Genomic DNA, 27985 nt, shown 5'->3' on the forward strand with positions numbered 1-27985 from the left:
AGATCAGACACATTTGGAAACTGATTGATTGAAAAAAAAAACTGGTTAATTTCTGCAAAATACTGGAGGAAATCAACAGATCCGGCAGCAAATGTAGAGAGGAATAAATAGAAAACGTTTAGTCCGAGCCCCTTCAGCATGCCTAGACTGTGTACTTCTCTGCTTAGTTGCTACCTGAACTGCACAGTTCCTCCAGCATTTTGTGTGTGTGTGTGTGTGTGTGTGTGTGTGTGTGTGTGTGTGTGTGTGTGTGTGTGTGTTTCTAGCAACTGCAGAATCTCTTGTGTTTTATATCTGCCTTTGAAAGAGGGTTGTCCGAGAGGCTTTAGGTAAATGGAATGCCTGTTGATATTGAGTATATTGTTTTTGGGAGCTGCTTTCTCCGTTAAAACAGTTACTGAGTTTTCTACACAGAAAAAACCCTGCGGTGTGGACATGAAACCGGTACTAGCAGGAATGTTTAATGGCACCGCGATTACCCATACAACCCTGGGTTTAAAATTTCGCTGCCTCTGAAGCAACGATCAAATGCTCAGGCATCAAGATTGATGACGTCACCGAATAGCACGCATGCGCGCCGTACACAAAGGCGCTCCGGATCGGTAAAGGTAAGAATGATTTTCCGGGCTGCTATCTTAAACACCGACTGAGGGACATTTGCTGTGAACTCCGGACATCATAGTCCGCAATCCTGGGACAGTCCTGCTCTCTTCCCTCTCTCTCAGCCCCACGATCCGTACACGGGCCCCGGGGAGCTTCCGGCCGCTGAGGGAATGGGAACCGATGGATCTCTCAGACAGAGCTGAGCTCCAGCTATCTAAATGCAAGGATTGGGAACTCGGAGAAAGGGAACAAAATCTTTTACATCTCCAGTTGAGAAAATCACCTTTGTTCTATCTCCGATTACAAACAAGAGAAAATCTGCAGATGCTGGAAATCCAAGCAACACACACAAAATGCCGGAGGAACTCAGCATTAGTACTCTTTTCCATAGATGCTGCCTGGCCTGCTGAGCTCCTCCAGCATTTTGTGTGTGTTGCTTGAGCTACCTCCTCTCGTTCTGCCCTTTCCTACCGGTGAGAACATGTTTTGTCCCATTCTCCCTGCGTACGTAATGATATCAAACAACTTTGTCCTGGGGAAAAAGCGGATTTCACATCACAAATGTGCCAGACTCCAATAAGGCAGACTACTGCCCTTCCCTTCATATTCATTGGCATTGCCATCACTGAGTTCACCACCATCTGTCACTTGCGGGAGGGTTCAGGGGAAATACTTATGTACAATACGGAAACTGGTGTTGCAGTATTGTGGCGATGCAAAATTTGCTGGAGAATTTGCAAGTGGGGAGTGATATTTGGAAATCTGACCTTTGAAAGTATCATTTAGCAAGCAAATCACATGTGGACGGTTTGCAAAAGTTCTAGTGAGAAAATCCTTCATAACCCACAACAGGCCTGTTACATAGTTTGTGTGAGAGTGCAGATGAACTCGATCAAACCCAGAGGAGATCAAAGTTTTTATCGACAGTGATTTGTTAGCTGTTAAATGAAATACCACCCTATTTAAAATTCAGTGTGCACGTCTTGTTTTCAGTGGGTAAAAATTGCACAGCACAAGGTGTTTCAGCACACCGGTCATTACAAATTAGACGGGACATTGGTGGGAAGGCGTGGAGACCTACAGTGTCCCTGATACCCTCACCTACAAGACGTGCATCCAGCTGCAGCTTGTAACCCTGCACTTTAAGGAGCTGGAGCTGGAAATGGATGAATTCTGGATCATCTAGGAGTTGGAGGGGGTGATAGTTATAACATCAAGAGAGGTGAGTTACACCCAAGGTGCAGGACACAGTAAACTGGGTGAGAGTACTCTTGGGGTCATCTCATACAACAACAGGTAGACCACTTTGTAAACTGTTGGGGGGATTACCTGGCAGAGGAAAGTCAAATGTCCATATGTTCTCAACCCCAGATCCATTGATATCAATAGGGGTTAGCCTGTCTCCATTCCTTTTGTAGTCCACAACCAGTTCCCTTGCTTTTGTGACATTGAGGGAGAGGTTGCTTTCTTGACACCCAGACAGACGTTGTTCAGAACTCAGATAGAGTCAGCAGACAAATGGTTGAGCATGGTGCGATGAATGTGCTGAGCTGTGTATATCACAATGCAAGAAGCATCGTAGGAACGCCCGATGAGCTCAGGACAGGGAATTGTGATATTGTAGCCATTATTGGGACTTGGTTGCACCAAATACTCTGAGAGATTTAGAGGAGCAAACTTTGCAGAGATTGCAGTCTATGCTAAAAAACAAAGGTTGATATAGTAAGCGATTTTAACTTTTTATATATTTAAGGACCAAATGGGGTAGAGTTTGTCAAATGTGCCCTTAATCAGGATGTAGAATTCCCGATGTAGAAGTGTGCAATAAGCTGTTAGGAAATGATCCATTGTTAGTGACTGAAATTAGTGTATGTAAACACTTCATATCTAGCGATCGTAACAACATAAGAGTCCAAGTAAATATGGAAAAAAAAAAGCGGGCTGGATGATGAGTTGATATTCTAAATTGGAGGAAGGTCAATTCTGATGGTATCAGAAAGATCTAACAAGTGTGGATTGGGACTGTTTTTTTTTCACGAAAAGCAGTACTTGCAAGTGGGAGTTCTTCAGAAGTGACGGTATAGAGTTTGTATATGCCTGCCAAAATAAAAGTTGTAAGGTAACTGGTGCAGGGAACCGTGGTTTTCAAGAGATATTGAGGTCCCGGGTATTTTGTTCCTCTAAATGTCTCAGACTGCTGGGTGCTACCAAGAATCATTAATGGCTACAGTATCATAATGCCACGCCCTGAGCTCATCTGACTTTTTGTTTTAGAAACTTTGTTTCTAAAGCTTCCTAATAGTTTTTGCTCTTTTGTTTGCCCTCTCTTAGGTGTTTCTGTTGGCTTTGTCTTCTTATTCCAGCCACGGTTGTGTCCTCCTGCCGTTTCAATGCTTCCACTTCTTTGGGATGTATCGATCACTCAGTTCCCGAATTGCTCCCGGAAACTCCAGCCATTGCTGCTCCATTGTCAATCCTACCTTTTCCCTTCCAAACAAGTTTGGCCAGCTTCTCTGTTATAGAAATGTGGAGAAGTTCAGTACAGGAACAGGCTATTTAGCCCATTTTGTCAATGCCAAAAGAACATTAAAGCTTTCTAATGCAACTACCTGCACTGGAACCATCGGCCTCCATACCCCTACCATCCAGGCTCCCATCCAAACTTTTCTTAAGTGGTAAAATTGAGCTCATGTTCACCACTCGTGCTGGCTTCTTTTCCACACTCTCACGGCCAATTCAATGAAGAGGTTTTACACATATTCCCCATAAATTTCACCTCCCCACTTAACCCATCACTTCTGGTTGTCATCACACTTAACATCAGTTGAAAAAGCCTGCTTGAATTTACTTGTTCTATGCCCTTATATTTTTTCTACACAGGAACATAGAAAACCTACAGCACAATACAGGCCTTTTGGCCCACAAAGCTGTCCCAAACATATCCTTACCTTCGCCAAGGCCCTCTAATTTTCTAAGCTCCAGGTATCCATCCAGGAGTCCCTTAAAAGACCCTTTCGCTTCTGCGTCCACCAGGGCTGCTCACCAATCTCTGTGTAAAAAAAAACTAACTTCGATACTTTGAACAATTCCTCAATGCAATGTATAATTTCCTTGTCTCTGTTTAGTGCATTTTTTAGGTGTATAAGATGATGAGGGGCATTGATCGTGTGGATAGCCAGAGGTTTATTCTCAGGGTTGAAATGGCTAACATGAGGGGGCATAGTTTTAAGGTACTTGAAAATAGATACCGAAGGGATGTCAGGGTTATTTTTTTTTGCACAGAAAGTGGTGGGTCTGTGTAATGCACTGCCAGCAGCGGTGGTCAATGCAGATACAATAGGGTCTTTTAACAGCCTCTTAGATAGGAATATGGTGCTTGGAAAAATAGAAGTCTATGCACTTCGGAAATTCTTCGCAGTTTCTAGAGTAAGTTACATGGTTGGCACAACATTGTGGGCTGAATGGCCTGGAACAATAGACAATAGATAGTAGGTGCAGGAGTAGGCCTTTCAGACCTGCTAGCCAGCACTGCCATTCACTGTGATCATGGCTGATCATACACTTTCAGTAACCCATTCCTGCCCTCTCTCCATATCCCTTCACCCCACTATAAGATGTCTATCTAACTCTCTCTTAAATGCATTCAGAGACTTGGCCTCCACTGCCTTCTGGGGCAGAGCATTCCACATATCCACCACTCTCTGGGTGAAAAAGTTTAGGCATCTCTGTTCTAAATGGCCTACCCCTTATTCTTAAACTGTGGCCTCAAGTTCTGGACTCACCCATCAGCGGGAACTTTCTTACTGCCTCCAGTGTGTCCAATCCCTTAATAATCTTATAAGTTTCAATCAGATCCACTCTCATCCTTCAAAATTCAAGTGTATACAAGCCCAGTGGCTCCAATCTGTCAACATATGACAGTCCCACCATTCCAGGGATTAATCTTGTGAACCTGCGCTGCACTCCCTCAATAGCAAGAATATCCTTCCGCAAATTTGGAGACCAAAACTGCACACAATACTCCAGAACATGCTGTAGATTTCTATGTTCTAGGTTGAACAGCGAAATCACTTTTTTTCTTTAATCTGTGCAGGGTCCATGATTTTAATGCCAGTTTTCCACACTCCCATAGAGCCTTTCTCCATCTCCTGAGTAAACATAGATGAAAAATTATTTAAGATCTCCCCCATTTGCTTTCGTTCCACAAGTGGATCACCATTCCGGTCTTCCAGAGGACCAGCTTTGTGCCTTACAATCCTTTTGCTCTTGATCTATCTGGAGAATCCCTGTGGATTATCATTCATCATTTCTGCAGGACAATCTCATGCCATCTGGATTTATTTCTTATGTGTTCTCTTGCATTTCTTATCCTGCCTATCCCTGTTATACAACTTCATTTTATGCTTCACCAGGGTCTCAATATCCCTTGAAATCCAAGGTTCCCTACAGTTTTTTATCTTCACTTTTTATTCTGAGAAGCAAATTCCCCCTTTGTACTTTAAAAATTTGGCTTTGAAGGACTCCCATTTACCAAACACACCTTTGCCATAAAGCAGCCTGTCCCAGTCCACAGTTGCCAGATCCTAGTATCTTAATTCAAGCCCTGAACACATCCACCTTTCCTACGCTGCTCCTTGTATTGAAATATACAGGGCTCAGCATATTCACTGCACCATGCTCAACTTTTTCATTCCTGACTTTGTCGGAGGACTGAACACCAACTGTCTCCATCACCCCTCCACTATCTGTTCTATTATTCAGGCTCCCATTCCCCCTGCAAGTTTAGTTTAGCCCCCCTTACCCCCACCTCCCTCCATGCAGATCTATCACCCCTTTGGCTTTCCTCTCCCAGATCAATAAAAAGGAGGTGCATACCAGGTACAGGCAGATAGGAACAAATGGGGTACTTATGAAATACAGGAAATTCAAGTGAACACATATGAAAAAAAAAATAAAAGGAGGCATGAGCTTGCCTGGGCAGCGAAGGTGAAGGAGAATCCTCAGGGATTCTGCAGATATGTTTAGAGCAAATAGATTGCAAGGGAAAAAATTAATCCTCTGCATCAGAATGGTAATCCATATGAGGAGACAAAGTAGATGGGGGAGATTATTTTTGCATCCGTATTTACACTGGAGATGGACACAGAGTCTATAGAAGTGAGGCAAAGCAGCAACAACTTCTTAAGGCAAATTAGTGTGGATAAATCTGGGACTCTGGGACTCTGCGGAGGACAAGTGCAGAAACTGTCAGGGCACAAGCAAAGATATTTAAATAATCCTCAGTGGCAGGTGAGGTATTGGAGGATTGGAGGACACTGTTTGAGAAAGGCTCTAAAAATAAACTAGGAAATTGTACATTGATGAGCTTGACATCAGTAGTGACGTTATGTGCTGGACCCGGACAAGTATTTGGATAGATGTGGACTGATTAAGGATAGACAGCATGGCTATGTGCATGGCAGGTCATTTCTAACTAATCTTATAGAGTCTCTCGAGGAAGTTATCAGGGAAGTGGATGAAGGCAAGGCAGTGGATGTTGTCTACATGGACTTTAGCAAGACACTTGACAAAGTCTCATATGGGAGGTTGGTCAAGAAGGTTCAGTCAATCAGCATTCAAGATGAGATAGTAAATTGGATGAGACACTGACTTTGGCAGAAGCCAGAGTGTGGTAGCAGATGGTTGCCTCTCTGACTGGAGGCCTCTGATTAGTGGTGTGCCACAGGGATCAGTGCTGGATCTGTTGCTGTTTGTCATCTATATCAGTATTCTAGAGGATAGTGTGTTTAACTGTATTAGCAGATCTGTAGATGAAATGAAGATTGGTGGTGTAGTGGTCAGCGAGGAGGACTATCATGGCTTGCAGTGTTATCTGGACCCACTGGGAAAATGGATTGAGAAATGGAAAATGGAATTTAATGCAGACAAGTGTGAGTTGTTGAACTTTGGTCTGACCTACCAAGGGAGGTCTTTCAGAGTGACTGGTCGGGCACAGAGGAGTGTTGTAGAAGAAAGGGACCTGGGAATACAAGTCCTTAATTCACTGAAAGTGTTATCACGGTTAGATAGAGACGGAAAAAAAGATTTCAGCCCATTGGCTTTGATGAACCAAATACTGACAATAGATGGATGTTATGTTGACTTGTAGAAGACATTGGTGAGGCCTAATTTGGATTATTGTGTGCAGTTTTGGTCACCTACCTACAGGAAAGATGTAAAAGAGTTTCAGAGAGTTCAGAGAAATTTCACAAGGATGTTGCCAGGTCTGGAGGGCTTGGATTATAAGGAAAGATTGAACAGGTCAGGACTTTATTCTCTGGAATGTAGAAGATTGAGGGGAGATTTGATTGTGGTAGAGGGGCATAGATAGCGTAAATGCAAGCTGGCTTTCTCCACTGAGACAACAAGAGGCCATGGGTTAAGGGTGAAACATGAAACGTTAAGGGAAGCATGAGGGGAATTTCTTCACACAGACGGTCTTCCGGATGTGGAATGAGCAGCTAGCACAAGTGGTGCATGCGAGCTTGATTTTAACATTTAAGAGGTTCGTGTAGGTACCTGGATTGGGAGTGGGCAGTTTAAATAGTTCAGCACAAACTAGATGGCCCAAAGGGCCTGTTTCTGTGTTGAAATTTGCTATGACTGTGACAACAACCTGAAATAATACAAAAATTCACCCTAAGTCCTTTTAACAGCTGTGCGGACCAACCAGTCATTTCAGCAGGAATTTTTATATGGCGTTAAAACTGTGGCACATTAAGTTAATAATACATAAAAGAAAATCCCAGCTGCACGTCAAGAGACTATTTGTGTGAGACTGTTTCAGTTACTGTGGGGCCAGGCACCCATGCAGCTCAGCAGAAACGGGGAGTAATACCAATGGAGAGAGTCAAACTGAGCCAGGGTATAAACTGGAGATGGCAAAAATGCCCCATTCTTATAGAGACAGGAAGAACATCAGAGAATTGATGGTCATTCCAGATACCAGCACTCTGCCCAGTCAGAAGAAGATTTCAGACAGACAGACATACTTTATTGATCCCGAGGGAATTTGGATTTTGTTACAGTTGCACCAACCAAGAATAGAGTAGAAATATAGCAAAATAAAACCAAAAATAATTAAATGATAATAAGTTATGCAAAGTGGAAATAAGTCCAGGACCAGCCTATTGGCTCAGAGTGTCTGACATTCTGAAGGAGGAGTTGTAAAGTATGACGGCCACAGGCTGGAATGACTTCCTGTGACACTCAGTGTTGCATCTCAGTGGAATGAGTCTCTGTCTGAATGTACTCCTGTGCCTAACCAGTACATTATAGAATGGATGGGAGACATTTTCCAAGATGGCATGCAACTTGGACAGCATCATCTTTTCAGACACCACCGTCAGAGAGTCGAGTTCCACCCCCACAACATCACTGGCCTTACGAGTGAGTTTGTTGATTCTGTTGCTGTCTGCTTCCCTCAGTCTACTGCCCCAGCACACAACAGCAAACATGATAGCACTGGCCACCGTAGACTCGTAGAACATCCTCAGCATCATCTGGCAGATGTTAAAGGACCTCAGTCTCCTCAGGAAATAGAGACGGCTTTGACCATTCTTGTAGACAGCCTCAGAGTTCTTTGACCAGTCCAGTTTATTGTCAATTCGTATCCCCAGGTACTTGTAATCCTCCACCATGTTCACAGTGACCCTTTGGATGGAAACAGGGGTATCTGGTGCCTTAACCCCCCTCAGGTCCACCACCAGCTCCTTAGTCTTTTTCACATTAAGCTGCAGATGATTCTGCTCACACCATGTGACAGTTTTCCCACTGTAGCCCTGTACTCAGCCTCATCTCCCTTGCTGATGCATCCAACGATGGTAGAGTCATCAGAAAACTTCTGAAGATGGCAAGACTCTGTGGTGTAGTTGAAGTCTGAGGTATAGTTGATGAAGACAAAGGGAGACAGGACAGTCCCCTGTGGAGCCCCAGTGTTGCTGACCACTCTGTCTGACGCACAGTATTGCAAGCGCACATACTGTGGTCTGCCAGTATTTATCTGTCTAACTTGGGATTAACCTCACTGTAACAGTGTGATACCAGATCAAAGCTTGGCAACTCAAGTAATCTCATCTGTAATGTTGTCCTAAACCCATTGATGGATTCTGTATATCTTTTTACAGGTTAAAAATGAGAAGAAATTTGTCTCCAGGAAGCTCAAACATGGCACACCAGTTTTGTTGACTCTGTCTAGATATTTAATAAGTGGAGCAAGGGATTCAATCGACCATCCTTCCTACTCACACTGTGGGGAGGGATTAACTTGGTCATTTGACCAACTGGCAAGCCCGTCATTTTACACAGGAAAAAGGCCATTCACTTGCTCAGAAAGTGGGAATGGATTCACTCAGTTATCTCAATTGGAAGGTACAAGTTCACACTGGGCAAGGCCATTCATCTGTTCTGTGTGTGAGAAAGGATTCAGTTGGTCTTCCCATCTGTGGACACACCAGTCAGTTCACACCACACTGGGCAGAGGCTGGTCATCTGCTGAATTTCTGGGAAAGGATTCACTCAGTCATTTGACCTAATGGCTCACCAGCGAGTTCACACCAGGGAGCGGCCGTTCACCTGCTCAGTCTGTGATAAGAGATTCACTCACTCTTCCACCCTATGGAAACACCAGCGAGTTCATACTGGGGAGAAGCCATACATCTGCTCAGTCTGTGGGAAGAGATTCACTGAGTCATCCACCCTACTGGTACATCAGCGAGTTCACACTGGGGAGAAGCCGTTCACCTGCTCTGTCTGTGGGAAGGGATTTACTCGGTTATCCCACCTACAGAGTCACGAGCGAGTTCACACTGGGGAGAGGCCTTTCACCTGCTCAGTCTGTGGGAAGAGATTCACTGATCCATCCAACCTACAGAGACATCATCGAGTTCACACTGGGGAGAAGCCGTTCACCTGCTCAGAATGTGGGAAAGAATTCACTGAGTTATCCAACCTGCAGAGTCACCAGCGAGTTCACACTGGGGAGAAGCCGTTCACCTGCTCAGAATGTGGGAAAGGATTTACTGCTTCATCCACCCTGCATAGTCACCAGCGCGTTCACACTGGGCAGAAGCCTTTCACCTGCTCAGTCTGTGGGAAAGGATTCACTCGGTCATCCAACCTACAGAGTCATCAGCAAGTTCACACTGGGGAGAGGCCGTTCACCTGCTCAGTCTGTGGGAAGAGATTCTCTCATTCATCCACCCTACAGAATCATCAGCGAGTTCACACTGGGGAGAAGCCATTCACCTGCTCAGTCTGTGGGAAGAGATTCACTCAGTCATCCCAAGTACAGAGTCATCTGCGAGTTCACACTGGGGAGAAGCCGTTCACCTGTTCAGAATGTGGGAAGGGATTTACTCAGTTATCCCAACTACTGAGTCATCAGCGAGTTCACACTAGGGAGAAGCCGTTCACCTGCTCAGTCTGTGGGAAGGGATTCACTGATCCATCCAACCTACAGAGTCATCAGCTAGTTCACACTGGGGAGAAGCCGTTCACCTGTTCAGAATGTGGGAAGGGATTTGCACAGTCATCCCAACTACTGAGTCATCAGCGAGTTCATACTGATGAGAGACCATTCCCCTGCTCAGTCTGTGGAAAGAGATTCACACATTCATCCACCCTACAGAGACACCAGCGAGTTCACACTGGGGAGAAGCCATTCACCTGCTCAGTCTGTGGGAAGAGATTCACTCGGTCATCTGACCTACAGAGTCATCATCAAATTCACACTGGGAAGAAGCCGTTCACTTGCTCAGAATGTGGGAAGAGATTCACTCATTCATCCACCCTACAGAATCACCAGCGAGTTCACACTGGGGAGAGGCCATTCCCCTGCTCAGTATGTGGGAAGAGATTCACTCGCTCTTCCACCCTGCAGAGACATCAGCAAGTTCACAATGGGGAGTGGCCATTGTTATGAATCCCTAGGTTTCATTTGCTGTGGACTGTCATTTGAAGAGAGAGACAGAGATTAAGAAGGTGAATCAGTCTGACTTACAGCTTATTTACATCGCTCGCAGCTTGTTTAGTTTTAACCGATGACACAGACACTCTGAGTCAGAAGGAGGAAAAACGGAAGGATCAAAATCCAGGAACCAGCGGCCAAGGGTCTGATGCGCCATCAATAACTCTCGGAGACCTGAGGCGAGATATGGGCTTTTATTAGCTGAAAAATTGAACACTCTCAGCAGCAGAACAGCAAGAGATCAAGGAGCCGTGCCTCCAATCTCCTTTATACAGGGGTCTGTGGGAGGACATAGGAGCAGTCAGCAAGGGGGGGGAACGGGACGTGTCCTGTCAGGTATATGTAGTTCACCACAGGATCGCTCTTTAGAACTTTCCTATGCCCACAATGGTAGGTTAATTATCAATTCACCATACTTCGAATGTGTGGTTGTGACCCTGTTTGATCCATATCAGTGGATCTGTTTTGAGGTATCCTGTGAAGACCACTGACGTCTTAACCCTTGCCTAGATGTGGTGTGGTAATTCATTTGAAGACAATACCCCTTGTGACAAGTCACTTTCGGTAATAATTCATATGTGGATTTGGAATGATGACAGATAAAGTATACAGCAACTGTCCTCTCATTTTACCACCATGGAACCTGTGGAATTTGACATAATTGCCTTCTCTTGATATTTACCCTGGATTACAAATATCTCTTATCATCTATTCTGTGGATGAACTGAACTTTCGCACTTTACCATCTCAAGACTCCAAGCTTTGTTTCCCCTGAGCTCAATAGTTTGGGAGTTATATTTACACACGTCTATACACATAACACTGTTAACTTCTGTTTATCTTGTTTAATTTGCATTTTTTTTAAGTAGATTCTATTAAAGATAGTGGTTTTAACATCAAAACCAGACTCCAGGTGTAATCTATTGCTGCTGGCTCGTTTCTAAAGCATTAAGGTTCATAACAAATTTGGGGCCTGCGTCTGGGATAGGACCAAATTTGGGGTCTATTGATCGATTTATTATCGATTTGATTGGGGAAATCCCTTTTGATTTATTTGTGTGTGGAAATCAGCAGCAATGGATACTGATAAATTTCTGGAAACGCCAACCCCTGAGGCATTAGTAAAAGCCAAAATGAATGAATTGCTGACTGTTGCTACTGGGCTGAATCTTAAGGTGTAAGGGTGTGTGAAGGACCAGGGTAAGTGTAAAACTGGGAGAGCAGGTAACGTTAAAAAAAAATACATGAGTTTTTTTTTAATATAATCTAGGCATCCACTCCCTTTTGCAGAGACTGGGATCCCTGGTTCAATCGGTAATGATGTTGTGCATTTCAATGTTCACCTCTCAGTCCTCAATTCTCTAAATGAAAGGGTTATCACATTTGATCTTTCTTCATATGATGACCCCACCACTCCAGGGATCAGTCTGGTGAATCTTCATTGCACTCTCTATAACAAACATTCTCTAACCTCTTTGTTAATCCTCTGTGGAATTAATTTCCATTTTCTTCTGCCCCGTGTTGCCTCAACCACTCACCCTGCACCCCGTCACTATTTCCACCTTCCCACCTCCTCCGTCGCATATATCCAACTCTCACTCCACATCTCTTGCCCAATCCGTACCCCTCACCTCTTTTTTCTGACTATTTCTGTCCACTCTCAGTCCAGAAGGAAGGTCTCAGCCTGAAATGTTAACGGTTCATTTCTCTCCACAGATGCTGCCCGACCCACTGAGTTCCTCCGACAGTTCGTTCTTTGGTGTATATAACCCTGTTAGTATGGGGAGTGGGATTCCAAGTACAATCTCAACAAAACACGCATAATTGTCACGTTTCCCGAATCATTGGCCCCACTTGCATGTCAAAAGTTTGCCGGTGTTTGCCCCCATGTGTGAATCCCTCTGCTCGCCACCACCGTGTGCTCAGACGGTTCCACAGATTTCCACCGGGACAAACATCCTGTCCGCCCCTCTCACACCATCTTTTTCCTATCAATAAAATCCCTCCTCTCCCTCCCCGCGGAACCGGCATCAAACCGACGGGCCGAACGGTCTCCTCTTACTTCGAGGCGATACATCAGACTCCGGCCGCAGGAGACGCTTCACAAACGCCCCAACTTCCCTCGGAGGGAAATTAAAATAAATCAGAAAGCGGACATTTACTCTGCTGTGATGGGGAGTTCGAGGTTGGAGTGGGGGTAACACCCTCTCAGCTTGTCCGCCTCTGCGACGGGTGGACGACACCGCGCACGTGAGGGCAGATCACGGTGTCAGGAGCGGGGGGGGGGGGGGGGGGGGTCGTCGTGACGTCACCTGTGGTGGTGCGCTCACATTTAAAAGCACCTTATTGGGCGTTCCTTATGATTTCGGAGGGACAACAACATTAATCACGGGTTTCATCACTCAATCCAGTGTTGTGAGATGTAAAGTCCCCTGTTATGTGTCCGGCTGTGCCGTGTTGTTGGTGGAGTGGGCAGCGTGGTGTTTGTCTCGATTCGGGTCACAACACCAGAATTGCCAGCGGGGTCCACACACAGTGTATTAGCCAACAGAAAACCTTTCGTCCCTGCAGTCTTTGTCTCCCGGTAAACAACACCCTGACAGTGTGGACCATAGGTATCCTTCTTCACCCACCCCGTTTTTGTTCACTTTATGAACATACAATCAATCCGTGCACGGTATATAATCTGTTGTTACTGTTGTGTTGTTGTGTTGCTCTGGAGCCGGAGTAATAATTATTTCGACCTCATTTACACGTGTCTGCTGAAAATGGAATTAAGCAACCCTGAATCTTGAATAAACATTTCAGCAGCTGAGCGTCACATTTCTGTCTCTCAGCGTTATTGCGGCAGAGCGCCACCTGGTGACAATGGAGTCCACAAATCAGTGTGTCCTGTTATTGCGGCAAATTACCACCAAGTGACAGTGTTGTCCACAAAAGGGGGAGGTTTACAGCGATAAGGAGGGGTGTCGGGGCTGGAAGCCAACTGCAAGTGGATGAAGTGCCAGACCTGCCGATAACCTCTCTCCTCATCACGAGTCAGGGTCCCAAACTGTCCTTCTATATGAGGCAACTTCTCAACATCGGGACTGTTGTGGTCATCTACTGTTTCCAGTTTTCCAGTTGTGGCCTCCTCGACATTAGTGAGACCCGATGTAGTCTCTGCTTTCTGCACTCTGTCCCGATGAGATTCTGCAGATGTTGGAGATGCAGAGTAACAGACACAAAATGTTGTAGGAAGTTAGGAGGTCCGGTAGCTTCTATAGAGGGGGATAAAGCAAAACAGAGATTTCCTGCCGAGACCCTTCATCGGGACTGGAAGTGCGGAGAAGCCGGAATAAGATGGTGCGGGGAGTGGAAAGTGTCCAAGCTGGTAGGTGATAGGTGAAGCCTGATAAAAGTGAAGGTGAGTGGGTGGGGGAGGAGGGAGATGAAGTGAGACGCTGTGAGCTGGCAGGTGGAAAATGCAAAGGGTTGAACAAAAAGGAATCTGATAGGATAGGAGAGTGGATAATGGGGGGAAAAAGTAAAAGCGGAACGAGAGAGAGACAATCCGCAGTGGGGAAGAGTGGAGACAGGATGGAGGAGACGGGCGTGTGGGTTGATGAAAAAAAAAGGTAGAGGTAGAAGTTAAAGATATCGATGTTCATGTCATTGAGGAGTAAACTACCCGGATGTAATATGAGGTGTTGCTCCTCCAACCTGAGAGTGCGCTCATCGTGTTAGTTAAACAATGAACCGGAAGGGAGAGTGGATTAATAATTTCCCTCTGGGATCCGTATTAAATCAATCCTCTCTCAACTTAAACCAGTGCTCTCTGATTGTTGATTCCACAAAGGTGGGGAAAAGGACTGCGCATATACCCCATTTCTGTACCCTCATGGTTTGGAACGCCTGCATAAGGTCACCTCAATCTCCTGCACTTCAAGGTGTGAAATCCCAACCTGTCCAACCTCTCTCCAGAACTCAGTCCCTCGAGTACCGGCACCATTCTCGTAAACCTCCCCTGCACTCATTCCAGCATGACGTCCTCTCTCCTGTAGCAGAATGACCAAACAGGAGGAAATCTGCAGCTGCTGGAAATTCAAACAACACACACAAAATGCTGGTGGCACTGTCAGAAGCACTGTCAGTGACGAAGGGTCTCGGCCCGAAAAGTCGACAGTGCTTCTCCCATTACATGTTGCCTGGCCTGCTGTGTTCCACCAGCATTTTGTGCAGAATGACCAAAACTGAATACAATAATCCAGGCGCGAATACCCTAATCCTAATGAAACCTCATTGGCCTCTTCTTCAGACCATGAGCCATGAGATATCAGACAGAGGCTGCTCAGCCAATCGACTCTGCTCCGCCATTCCTTCGTGTCCAATTGATTATCTCTCAACCCCATTCTCCTGCCTTCTCCCCATAATCTTTGAACATCCATTTAAAATACACTCAATGACTTGACCGCTACTCCGTTCATGGGAATGAATTCTAAAGATTAAAATTCCTCCTCATCTCTGCTGTCAGTGGATGCCCTATACATTGAGGGCTGTCCTCTGGTCCCAGATTCACACAGTACAGGGTGCATCTTCTTCACAGCCACTCTGTCTATGCCTTTCAATATTTAATAGTCTTCATTGAGATCCCCTCTCTCTCTTCCAGACCAGCGAGTACAGGGTCAAAGCCGTCTAATGCTCCTCATACTTAACCATTGCATTCCTGGAATCACCCTCGTGAAACTTCTCCGGACCAGCTCCAATACGAGAGTAGCATTTTCTCAGATAACAGGTCGGAAACAACTCACAATACACCGAGCGATCTGACCAATGCGTTTTAAAGCTAGTGTCACATCCTTGCTATTATATGCTAACATTACTGTTGCCATCCTTAATCAACACAATCTGCAAGCAAAACAACAGGGACTCCTGCTCAAGGACTCCCAAGTACCTATGCTCTTCTGATTTTTGAATTTTCTCCCATTTTTTTTCTACGCCCCTATTCCTTCTACAAATTGTACATGACCGTTCCCTTGCATACACCGTGTTACATCCGCCACTTCGTTGCCTGTTCTCCAAACCTATCGAAGTCTTTCTGCAGACTCCCACTTCTCTCGAAACTACCTGCCCCGTACGTATCCTTGTATCAACTGCAAAGTTCGTCACCAAGGTATCAATGCCGTCATCCATATCATTCAGATTTAACATGAAACGATGCGGTCTCAATACTGACCCCTACAGAACACCATGAGATACGACAGCAAAACAGAAATGCCCATATTATTCTGACGCTTTCTCCCTTGTCAGTCAGCCAATCTTCGATCCAAACACGTCTCTTTCCTGTAATTCCATGAGCTGTCATCTTGTTAGGCAGCCTCACATGCAGCAACTTGGAAACATAGAAACATGAAAATCTTGCAGCACAGTATAGGCCCTTCGTCCCACAAAGCTGTGCCAAACCTTTGAAATACCTAGGCTTACTCATAGCCCTCTATTTTTCTGAGCTCCATATACCTATCCAGGAGTCTTTTAAAAGACCCTCTCATTTCGGCCTCCACCACCACCACCGGCAGACCATTCCACACACTCACCACTCTCTGCGTAAAAATCTTACCCCTGACATCTCCTCTGTACCTACCTCCAAGCACATTTAAACTGTGCCCTCTCGTGTAGTCATTTCAGCCCTGGGGAAAAGCCTCTGACAAACCCCATGATCGATGCCTCTCATCATCTTGTACACCTCTATCAGGTCATCTCTCATCCACCGTCACTCCAAGGAGAAAGGGCCGAGTTCATTCAACTTCTTCTCATAAGGAATTCTCCTCAATCCAGGCAACATCGTTGTAAATCGCCTCAGCAACATTTCTATGGCTTCCACGTCCTTCCTGTAGTGAGGCGACCAGGACTGCGCACTATATTCCAAAATGCGTCTGATCAGGGTCCTATATAGCTGCAACAGTAAGTCACGACTTTTAAACTCAGTCCAATGGTGGATGAAGGCCAATGCGCCGTACGACTTCTTAACCACGGAGTCAACTTGTGTTGCAGCTTTGAGTGTCCTATGGACTGGAACCCCAAGATCCCTTTGATTCTGCACACTGTCAAGAGTCTTACCATTAATGCTGTATTCTGCCAAAATGAACAACCTCACACTTATCTAGGTTGAACTCCATCTGCCACTTCTCAGCCCAGTTTTGCATCCTGTCAATGTCCCACTGTAACCTCTATCATCCTTTTAAAACGATCCACAGCACCCACAACATTTGTGGCATTAGCAAAATTAATAAACCATCCCTCCACTTCCTCATTCAGGTCAATTATAAAAATCACAAAGAGTAGGGGTCCCAGAACCGATCCCTGAGGCACCCCACTGGTCACCGACCTCCATGCAGAATATGACCCGTCTACAACCACTCTTTGCATTCTGTGGCAAGCCAGTTCTGGATCCACAAAGCAACGTCCTCTTGGATCCCATGTCTCCTTGCTCTCTGAACCAGCCTTGCATGGGGTACCTTGTTAAAGATCATCTGAAAATCCAAGCAAACAACATCCACTGCCTCTGCTTTATCTATCTTGCCTGTTATTTCCTCAAAATATTCCAAGAGATTTGTCAGACACTATTTCCTGTAAAGGAATCCTGCTGACTTTGTCCAACTTCATCATCCTCCCCAATTACAGTACCCAAAACACTCACCCTTAATACACCCGGACATATTCCTGACCACTGAGCTCAGACTAACTGTCCTGTCATCTCACTGGACAACATTTTTTTAAAGTGTTGCTTCCTCAGAATTGTTTTGTTTATGATAGACTGCTTGACGATTAACACAAATATAATTTCAGACTACTTGTATCAGGTAGGAATTTGGAAAAACGACAAATTAACTTTTACTGAATATATTATATTTAATTGCATAATGGTGCTGATGCTTTGCAATAGTGCAACTAAGTTAAAAATATTTTGTTAATGGTTTTCATTTGTACTCAGTATCCGAGGCTTTTCGCTTAAGTGACCAACAATAATTCGCAGCGTTGCTGGATTCAGTGGAAACTGCGTGAATAGATGAAGAGTCGGTCATCTTTGGTCCAAATTCCGTTTGGACCGTCGGGGTCACCAATGTAGCGATGTACTACATACAGAGCGAGAGACACCGACACGCATTCAGTAAGTCATTTTGAGACTAGTTTATTCAAACCTCGCGGCGCTGGCATTTAATCCTTAGCGCCCGCCCTCTCCGGGCGGAAATGACGTCAGAGCTGCATTACTAAAGTCTCTCCAGAATGATATCACAAAAAGCACACGACAAAACAGACTACACCAGAAAATCTACATAATATTTGGTAATCCCCAATTCCAGAGTCCAGAGAGGCGGCTGCGTATTAATATCGCACTACCTTCTTAGCGCGTTTCCCGGAAAGGAGAACCAAACCCACCAGACAAAACAAGACGACCCAGACACACCAAGAGACCAACTCTACCACCCAACAAACCAAAAACTAAAGCTACAAGACCTACACAAAACCACATAGTTACACATAGTTATATCTAATGTATAGTTACAACAGTGCAGACAACATCAAATTGATTAAAAAAAAACAGACCATGGGTACAGTAAAAATAGTCCAAAGATGTTAACAGACTATAAGTTGAAAAGAAACCACCACACAGTTTCCGCAAGTCCTCAGGGTCCCGATAGACTCGTCATCCTACGCAGTCGGCAGAAGGCATTCCCGTGAACTGGAAGGCCCGGCATTCCCGTGAACGTTCTCCGGACCCGCTCCAATACGAGCACATCTGTTTTCGCAGGTTGTAAACAGTTCACAATTCACCAACAGCGATCTGACCAATGCGTTTTAAAGCTACAGTGTCACGCCCTTGTTATTATATGCTAACATTACAGTTGTCATCCTTCATCGATTCAATCTGCAAGCAAACCTTTAAGGACTCCTGCTCAAGGATTCCCAAGTATTTATGCACTTCTGATTTTTGAAATTTCTCCCATTTATTTATTTTTTCTCTACGTCCTTATTCCTTCCACAATTGTACATGACCGTACATTTGCATACACTGTACAATTCCGTACATTTCATCCACGACTTCGTTGTCCGTTCTCCAAACCTATCGAAGACCTTTTACAGACTGCAGCTTTGCTCCAAACTATCTGTCTCTTATCTGTATCAACTGCAACGTTCTGTGGATGCTGGGAATCCAAGCAACACATACACAAAATGCTGGAGGACCCTAGGAGGCCAGGCAGCATATATGGGAAATAGTAAACAGTCGACGTTTCGGGCCGACACCCTTCATCAGGACTGGGGGGAAAACATGAGACGTCAGAGGAAGAACTGCGGGGGTGAAAAGGGTAGAGTAAGTGGTCGGTGATAGGTGAAACTGCGAGAGGGGGAGTAGTGAAGGTGGAAAAAAAAACTTCTTAGGATTTTATTTCCTTAACGATCCTCGAAAAATCATTGCTAATGCCTCCACATCTCTTCAGCCACCTCCTTCAGATCTCTGGGGTGTATACCATATGGTATAGGTGACCTGTTTACCTTCAGACCATCTCTGTTTCCAAGAACCTTCTCCCGAGTAACGTAACTTTACACATTCTGACCACTGACATCTGGTCCTTCCGTATTCCTGCCGGTGTCTTCGAGAGGAGTGATGTACAAGACTTATTCAGTTCATCTGGCATGACCTTGCACTCCGAGCCCATTACTACCTCTCCATCATAATTTTTCAGTGGTTCGACATCCGCTTCCGCCTTTCTTTTACACTATAATTACCTGAAGAAACATTTGGTATCCTCTTTAATATTACCGGCTAGCTCACTGAAGTGTTCCATCTTTTCCTTCTTAATTATTTTAGTTGCATTCTGTTGGTTTTTAAAATCTTCTCAATCCTTCAACATATTAGTGATTTTTGCTCTATGCCCTCTGTTTGGTTTTTCTTAATAGCCACGGTTTTGTCAACTTAGCTTTAGAATACTACTTCCTCTTTGTGATGCATAGAGATTTGAGGGGCGAGGAACATCTCAGACAGAACTGCAGTCAGCTCGACTTCTTCAGACTGCAGGATATTCAAGCGGAACCTTTCACCCACAGAGTGGTGACTGTTTGGACCTCATTCACAGGGACAGTGAGAGGTGAACAACAGGGGAGGATTTGAAAGATCTGCTGTGGAACAGAATCACTGGCAAGGTCCAGCCGGCCTGAGTTGACTCTCTGCTGTACACTAGGTGTGTTATAAATTCACTAAGTACCGGAGACAGTGTTTAATATAGAGTTGATTTATTTGTCACAGGTCTAGTCCCATTAAAGGTGACTATGCAGCAGAAGAAACGCCTCCCATGCCTGGTGAGCAGCAGCAATAATTGCAGAGTTCAGCACCGACACTCACTCTCGAATTTGCATTCAGCAACGCTGATGAATAAATATTCAGCATGCAGCTGATTGAAACGTTCTCCCAGTGTGAACCGGTAGTGTGTGGTAAGTGTAACACGCAGTAAGGTTTCACTTCTAAAGTAACGGCCTCTCTGTAATGTTTCGCTGCTGAGGTAATGGTTTCTCTGTAGCAGCAATGTTTAGGGTAAGACTAGAGGAAATAGGGTTTTCGAGTGTGGGACTATGCAATGACAGAAATATTCTTTCTTGTGAGCCTGGAAGAGAGATTTTCACGGTTTTTTGCTGGCGAGAGATGAGAAGACGTGAATGGAGAGAGCGGGCCCTTTTTCCTTTTTTTTCAGTTTCTTTACTAACCCTATAGTCAAAATAAGTATTATAGAGCTCAATCGTTTAATTGCATATTGTGCATCGTTTGTTACTTCGGGGTACTGATCTGCAACATGGGACACATCACACAGCATTCACCCAAATGAGAGTTCCTAAGTTTGCTCGGGCTGGGGTGGGGGAGGGGGCTATCACCCCGTATATTAAACTGCCAGCTGAAGCGATCGTTACGTAAGGTTAGATGAATGAGTGAATAGCTTCCCTCATTCACAGCTGATAAACAACCTCTCCACAGTGTGTACTGAATGATGCACTTTTGGTTGATTTGGCTGTGAAAATCTCCTGATAAAGTCTGCACAGGTGATTAGTCTCTACCCAGTGTGAACTCGCTGGTGTCTCTGTAGTTGAAATGACCAAGTGAATCCCTTCCCACACATTGAAGCCAGAATCATTCTTCTCCGTCGAGTCTACGCCGTAGGCTCTACTTGGCCGCGTACCCGACGCTGCACCCTCGGCTGTACTGTATGCCGTAGCCTAATGCGCACATTCCTAAAAATGCAACTACGCATCACAGCGACGCAGACGACAAGAACTGTGATTGGTCCACTTAGTAGCAGCCAGTTTCCTTTTCTTTTTCAATCTTTTTATTAAGTTTCAAATTTAATAAGCATAGCAATTATATAACGATACAAAGAGATCGGGATTACATTAATAACGGTTGACACGTAAAAGCACAGATTTCAAATGACAAATTTAGTTTAACCTCCTAATCGCATAGCAACTAACCATGAAAGAGATATTATATAAGGAGAAAAAAATCGTAAACTAGAAAAAACACTAAACTTAAAAAAAAAGACAGAATTGGGCTGTCATATTACAACGGCTGAAATTATTTGGCGTTAACTCCGCTCGTCTATACAAGAACAAAAACTTATTACACAAGATTCGGGAAGGGTCAACTTACATCATATGAAAATATTGAACAAATGGCCTCAAAGTCTCTTCAGATTCAACCGAAGGATCCACAGTACCACTCCTAATTTTTTCCAAGTTTAGACATGTTATGGTTTGGGAAAACCATTCAAATGTAGTAGGGAGATTGGAATCTTTCCATTTAAGTAAAGTAGATCTGCTGGCCGTTAATGTAACAAATGCAATTAGACGACAAGCTGACGAGGATAAATGACTAGAGTCCATCACCGGTCGTCCAAAAATTGCGGTAGTAGGATGTGGTTGTAAATCAATACGCAGAACTACTGAGATAATATCTCAAAATATCCTTCCAATATTTTTTTAGAAGAGGACAAGACCAGAACATATGTGTCAAGGAATCTACCTCGGAATTACATCCATCATAAACAGGATTTAATGGCAGTAAAAATGTGCTAACTTATCCTTGGACATATGAGCCGATGAACGACCTTAAATTGCATGAAGGCATGTCTGACACACACTGAAGAGGTATTTTCTAGTTCAAGAATTTTCTCTCATTTCTGTATAGGTAAAGGTATCCGAAGTTCTCTTTTCCACTCATTCTTAATTTTATCAGAAGTATCCAAGTGTATTTTCATAATTAAATCATAAATAAATGATAATAAGCTCTTCTGATGTGGATTTGAACTTTTTTTCCCCGTAATTTCAATTTGATGTGATATCGGAACAGAAGGTAAAATAACATTCAAAAAGTTTCTAATCTGTAAATATCTGAAAAAGTGTGATCTAGGCGAATTATATATTTTAGAAAACTGTTCAAAAGAAATAAAACAATCATCCATAAATAAGTCACGAAAACATAATTTCCCCTTTGTTTTCCATAAAAGAAAAGCTTGATCAATTTAAATGTTTGAAAAAAAAATAGATATAATAGAACTCGACAGTATATATTTATTTGGTCCAAAAAATTACCAAAAATGAAACCATATTCCTATTGTATGCTTAATTATTGTAATTTCCATTTGCTTATTAAATTTGGTAAGTGCAAAGGGAACCACAGCCCCTAAAATAGAAGCCAATGAAAACTCCTGTCGAGACTCACGCTCAAGGTTCATCCAACTCTTGTGTCCAAAACATTAAATATCGAATATTAATTGCCCAATAATAAAATCTAGGATCCGGCAAAACCAAGCCGCCTTCCTTTTTTTGATTTCTGTAAATATGTCTAATTTAACCCGGGATTTCTATTCTGCCATCCATATGCAGAAATTTTAGAATCAATAATATAAAAAATGTTAGAGATAAAAATTGATACCACCTGAAATAGGTACTGAAATTTAGGTAAAATAATCACCTTAATAGCATTAATGGAACCAATCAAGGATAAGGACAATGGGGACCATTTAGTAAACAATTGTTTAGCCTGATCAATTAAGGGTTAACATTAACTTTAAATAAATCGTTGTGTTTCTTAGTAATTTTAACACCCAAATAAATAAAATAATCAGCAAGCAATCTAAATGGTAACTGTCTGTAAATTGAGACTTGCATATTTAATGGGGAAAGCACACTTTTATTAAGATTCAGTTTATAAGCAGAAGAACTACTAAACTGAGCAAGTTGTGTTATTACTGCAGGAATGGATTTCTCTGGATTAGAAATATATAGCGACAGGTCATCTGCATATAGTGATACTTTACGCGTCCCATTTCCATGAGTAACACCAAATATATTGGGTGAATCACGAATAGCAATTGCCAAGGGCTCCAGGCCAATATCTGACAGTAAGGGGCTCAAAGGACAGCCTTGTCTAGTACCTTGGAGAAGCCTAAAGAAAGGGGATCTCTGATTATTAGTGAAACAGAAGCCAAAGGTATATGTTATATCAATTGTATCCAAGATATAAATTTTGGGCTGAAAGTAAATTTCTCAAGTATTTTAAACAAATATTCCCATTCAAATGTATCAAACGCCTTCTCAGCATCGACCGAGATAACACATTCTGGTGTCTTAGATAAAGTAGTGTAGACAATGTTCATTAACCTCCAAACATTAAAATGTGTATAATGATTTTAATAAATCCTGTCTGATGCTTGGATACAATTTGTGGCAATATCTTCACCAATCTAATTGCTAATATTTGAGAAAGGATTTTAGATTCAACATTCACAAAGATATAGGTCTGTCTGATGCACATTCAGTGAGATCATTATCATTTTTGGGAATTAAATAAATAGATTTTTCATAAAATGTTTGTGGAAATTTATGTACAAATAAAGCACTTTAAAAATTCAGCTGTATACTCATCCGGACCAGGTGCTTTACCAGAATTCATTGAATAAATTGCTTTCTTTATTTCCTCTTCAGTAACGGGTGTGTCTAATACTAAATGTTCATCAACTGATAATTTCAGAATATTTAATTTCCATAAAAATTCTTGCAATATGGTAGAATCATCAGGAAATTCTGATTGGTATAAATTGGTATAAAATTCTTGAAAAAAATTGTTAATTTCATCATGGTCAATCGTCAAAGTACTATCCTGTTGAAGAACCCTATTCATCTGAAGTTTTGCCAAAGCAGCTTTTAATTGGTTAGCCAATAATTTACCCAATTTATCACCAAATATATAAAGTATCTGATTTTCAATCGGCGATGTTAATAACAAATGATGTTGCATCTGAAGTTCAACTCTCTCTTTATAAAGATTCAATTCGGGAGCAATGGAATATTTTCTATCAATTTCTTTAATCTTATCAACCAACGTACTTATTTCATTATTAATTTGAAATTATTTTTTTCAATCCAGCAGAGTGTGAAATAATTTACCCTCGGATATATGTTTTAAAGGCATCGCATGATATCCCATTGAAAATTTCTTCCGTTGAGTTAGTTGAAAAGAAAAAGGCAATTTGTCCTTTAATGAAATTAATAAAATTTAAGCCCTGAAGTAAAATAGAGTTGAAACGCCATTGTTTAGTACCAAAGGTTACATCAGTTAACTGATCATTTCAAAGGTGCGTGATCTGAAATGGCAATTGTATCATATTCACAGGCAGTGACAAATGAAACTAACCGAGAATCAATAAAGGTGTAAAGGAATCTAGAGTAATTATGATATACATGAGAAAAAAGAGAGCTCTTTTTCATTAGGATGTAAAAACCTCCTAATTTCTAAAATTCCAGAGTCAACTAAGAAGGAATTAATAAAAATATCAGATTTGTTTGTAAGTACCTGATTAGGCACAGACTTATCCATCATACGTTTCAGACAACAATTAAAAGATCCACCCATTATTACCATATATTCATATAAATTGGGAAGAATTGCAAAAAAGTGCTTAAAGAATTCAGGATAGTCAGTATTTTGTGCATAAATATTAACCAAAACTAATTTATTGTCATAAAATTAACCGATGTTTAATAGAAGTCTATCATATTGGTCTGAAATTGTATCATAGTGAACAAATCAAATCTAGGAGTCTATAAAAAAAAGAAACACCTTTCACCTTAGTCGATGAGTTAGAGTGAAACTTTCCGAAACCTAAAGAAGCGCTGATTATCCTCCTTACTCACATGAGTCTCCTGCGCAAAAGTAATCTGAGTATTCAGTCTATGAAAAACTAAAAATCTTCTTCCATTTAATTGGATGATTCAAACCGATCCATGAAACAAAATTAATAATGACAAAATTAATTAAGAATATCCATTTTCCTTAAATAAACAATGTAGTATGTAAAGGGTTAACCATATTGCATAGGAAACTCACGAATTAGGAAGAGGGAAAATAGTTTAAAGAGGAAACGGAAGTTACGACAATACAGACATTTTTGTAGTTTCAGTTCAGCCCAAAAGAAAAAAAATACTAGTCTAAAAATAGCCCTACCCCCCCCCCAACCCACAAAGACCAAAAACCTGGCCAATAGACAGCCAGACAACTATCTAAGAACCTCCCTACCCCCGTCTCCCTTGAGGGCAAATCTCCAAATTAAAAAAAATAAAAAAACAAACCACCCATTGTCAAAACATTACGAGAGGAATGTCAAGCAGATGTTAGAGAAAAACAGCCAATTGCAGACCATTTTAAAAGAAAAGGTCTTAAAAAATGACACAAAATCAATCTTAATAATATTTCAAGAAAAACAAAATAATCAGCAAGTCAAAGTCTTAATGATTTTCAAAAGCAAACAATTAAAAATAAAAAAAGTAAAACAATGAAGGAAAAATAAAGGAACTTTAACATGGAAACATAATAAACATCCGAACGTCAAAACACAGTGCGACTGTAATCAACCCAAGGGCAAAGTTCTAAAGTGTCCAAATCTATAAGCTGGTTATCAACTAATAAACCAGATACACAGACATAAAGGAACGGTAAATTTCATAGTCATCCATGCTCAAATATTGATCTTCAAAACATTAGACATTTGCGTTCAAGCTTAGATCTTCAAGACATTGTTTTGCTTCATTCACGGATTTAAAGCATTTGAATGATTTGTCAGGCAGAACAACCCTTAGGTGAAAGGGATATAACAAAGCCGGAGGAAGATTCCTCTGATATAATTCTGACATCACCATTTTAAAATGCGATCTTTCTTGCATAACCTGAGGACAACAATCTTCAACAAAATGAAACTTAAGATGCTCATGCTCAGTAACTCCTTTCTGACGAGCAATCCGAATGAAGAGCTCCTTAGTATTCACATTGTGACATCGAAGAATTACATGACGCGGTTTTAACCCTTTCGATCGTTTTGGTTTCAGCGCCCGTTGTGCACGGTCGAGCGCATGAAGAGAAGAAAAACCTCCGAGCCAAAGACCTCCATTGAGAATTGAGAAAAAAACTGAGTAAGATCCCAGCTCTCAATGTCCTCACTGTGTCTATTATTCGCAAATTCAGTCTGTGGCTTCGACTCTCCAAATCAATAATCTTGACTTTATTCTGCTCCAATGTATGAGTGATCGAAGTTTGTTTCTTTTCCAAAGAATTCAATTTGTGATCTCTCTGTTTTCCAGCTTATAAGGCACTGAAATTTGTCACTGCTGTTTTTCATTCTTCTTTTCAAGTGTTGCCAATCCACCTTAGCTCTCCTTGAACCATACTTCCAAGGTACTAAACCTTTTATCAAGTTTTTCATCCAAAAGATTCGAGATAGCCTGTAAAGTAAGTTGACACTCCTTAGGCTGTTCAAAGACATCTTCTTTCTTCCCATTTCCATTGCCAGTTTCCTCGCCTTCAGCTAATACCTTTCTTCCTCTATAAGCCATTTCAGTCGATTAAAATTCAAATTCAAACATATAAAATTGTTATAAACACTTTGGTAAGGATATTAAAGGGGTGGTAAGTAAATATAAAATCAGTGGAGCAAGGCCCGAAAGCTACCCACTCCATGTAGCGCCTCCAAGAAAGTCTTTTACCTGATGAGGCCTAACGTGCACATTCCCAAAAATGTAGCTATGCGTCGTGGTGACACAGACCGCAAGAACTGTGAATGGTTCACTTGGCAGCAGCCAGTTTCCTCCTATGAATTTCCAGTTGCTTCGAAGTTGGGAAGTGGACCAAGTCGAGGAAAGGTTAAGTGATGTAGTCAGAAAATATGTACATTTGCATGACTCTTCAACGGCAGAGAATAAACACTTGAAAATGGCATCAAATTCGTGCAAAGAAATTTCCACAAACATCGGTTTGGACATTGTGGACTGCACAAAGTAATGGGAAAACTTCTCTTTCCTGCGCTGCAGTAATTTCAATAAAAGTAACTCTTGTTCAACATCGATTAGTTCCAACTCCAACAAGATGTAGTCAGCAGTCGCCATCGTTCCCAACTCAGCACGAGTCACTGCAACATAGTACCACAGAACCCCAATGCCAACTAGCGTTTTGGCAGAGTGACACAGGCACAAGAACACACAAGTAGCGTCTATGCAGAGGTAAAATTCAGGCTTCAGACGGTGAATGGCTTCTCCCCAGTGTGAACTCGCAGGTGTACCTTCAGATTAGATGACTGACTGAATCTCTTCCCGCAGACTGAGCAGGTGAATGGCTTCTCCCCAGTGTGAACTGACTGGTGTGCTTGTAGTTGGGATGACCCAGTGAATCCCTTCCCACAGTCTGAGCAGGTGAATGGCCTCTCTCTGGTGTGAACTAGCTGATGTGCCTTTAGATGACATGACTGAGTGAATCCCTTCCCACATTCTGAGCAGATGAATGGCCGTTCCCCAGTGTGAACTCTTCGATGTACCTTCAGTTGAGATGATGTGATGAATCCCTTCCCACAGTCTAAGCAGGTGAATGGCCTCTCTCCAGTGTGAACTCTCTCATGTAGCTTCAGTTTAGATGAGCAAGTGAATCCCTTCCCACAGTCCGAACAGGTGAACGGCCGCTCCCCGGTGTGAACTCGCTGGTGAGCCATTAGGTTGTATGACTGAATGAATCCCTTCCCACAGTCTGAGCAGGTGAATGACCTCTCCCCACTATGAACTGACTGGTGTCTCAGTAGCTGAGTTGACAAAATGAATCCCTCCCCACAGTACAAATAGGTAAACAGCCTCTCCCCAGTGTGAACTGACCTGTGTGCTCGTAGGTGGGCAGACTGAGTGAATCCCTTCCCACACTCTAAGCAGGTGAATGGCCGCTCCCCAGTGTGAACTCGCTGATGTACTTTCAGCTTAAATGACTGAGTGAATCCCTTCCCACAGTCTGAGCAGGTGAATGGCCTCTCTCCAGTGTGAACT

At 42.8% G+C, this 27985-nt stretch overlaps 1 protein-coding gene and 1 pseudogene across 1 annotated transcript; one reads left to right on the forward strand and one right to left on the reverse strand.

The window, feature by feature from the left end:
* LOC132388777 (gastrula zinc finger protein XlCGF26.1-like) overlaps positions 1 to 27985 on the reverse strand; it is a 73218-nt pseudogene that overhangs the window by 27261 nt on the left and 17972 nt on the right.
* LOC132388770 (gastrula zinc finger protein XlCGF26.1-like) lies at positions 557 to 10940 on the forward strand. The gene is made up of 2 exons (XM_059961185.1): positions 557 to 608; positions 8769 to 10940. Exon 2 carries the CDS (start codon positions 9176 to 9178, stop codon positions 10562 to 10564), a length of 1389 nt encoding a protein of 462 aa, XP_059817168.1. The 5' UTR covers positions 557 to 608; positions 8769 to 9175; the 3' UTR covers positions 10565 to 10940.

This window comes from Hypanus sabinus, unplaced genomic scaffold (genome assembly GCF_030144855.1).
Source record: "Hypanus sabinus isolate sHypSab1 unplaced genomic scaffold, sHypSab1.hap1 scaffold_406, whole genome shotgun sequence".
In the NCBI taxonomy this organism is placed as follows: domain Eukaryota; kingdom Metazoa; phylum Chordata; class Chondrichthyes; order Myliobatiformes; family Dasyatidae; genus Hypanus; species Hypanus sabinus.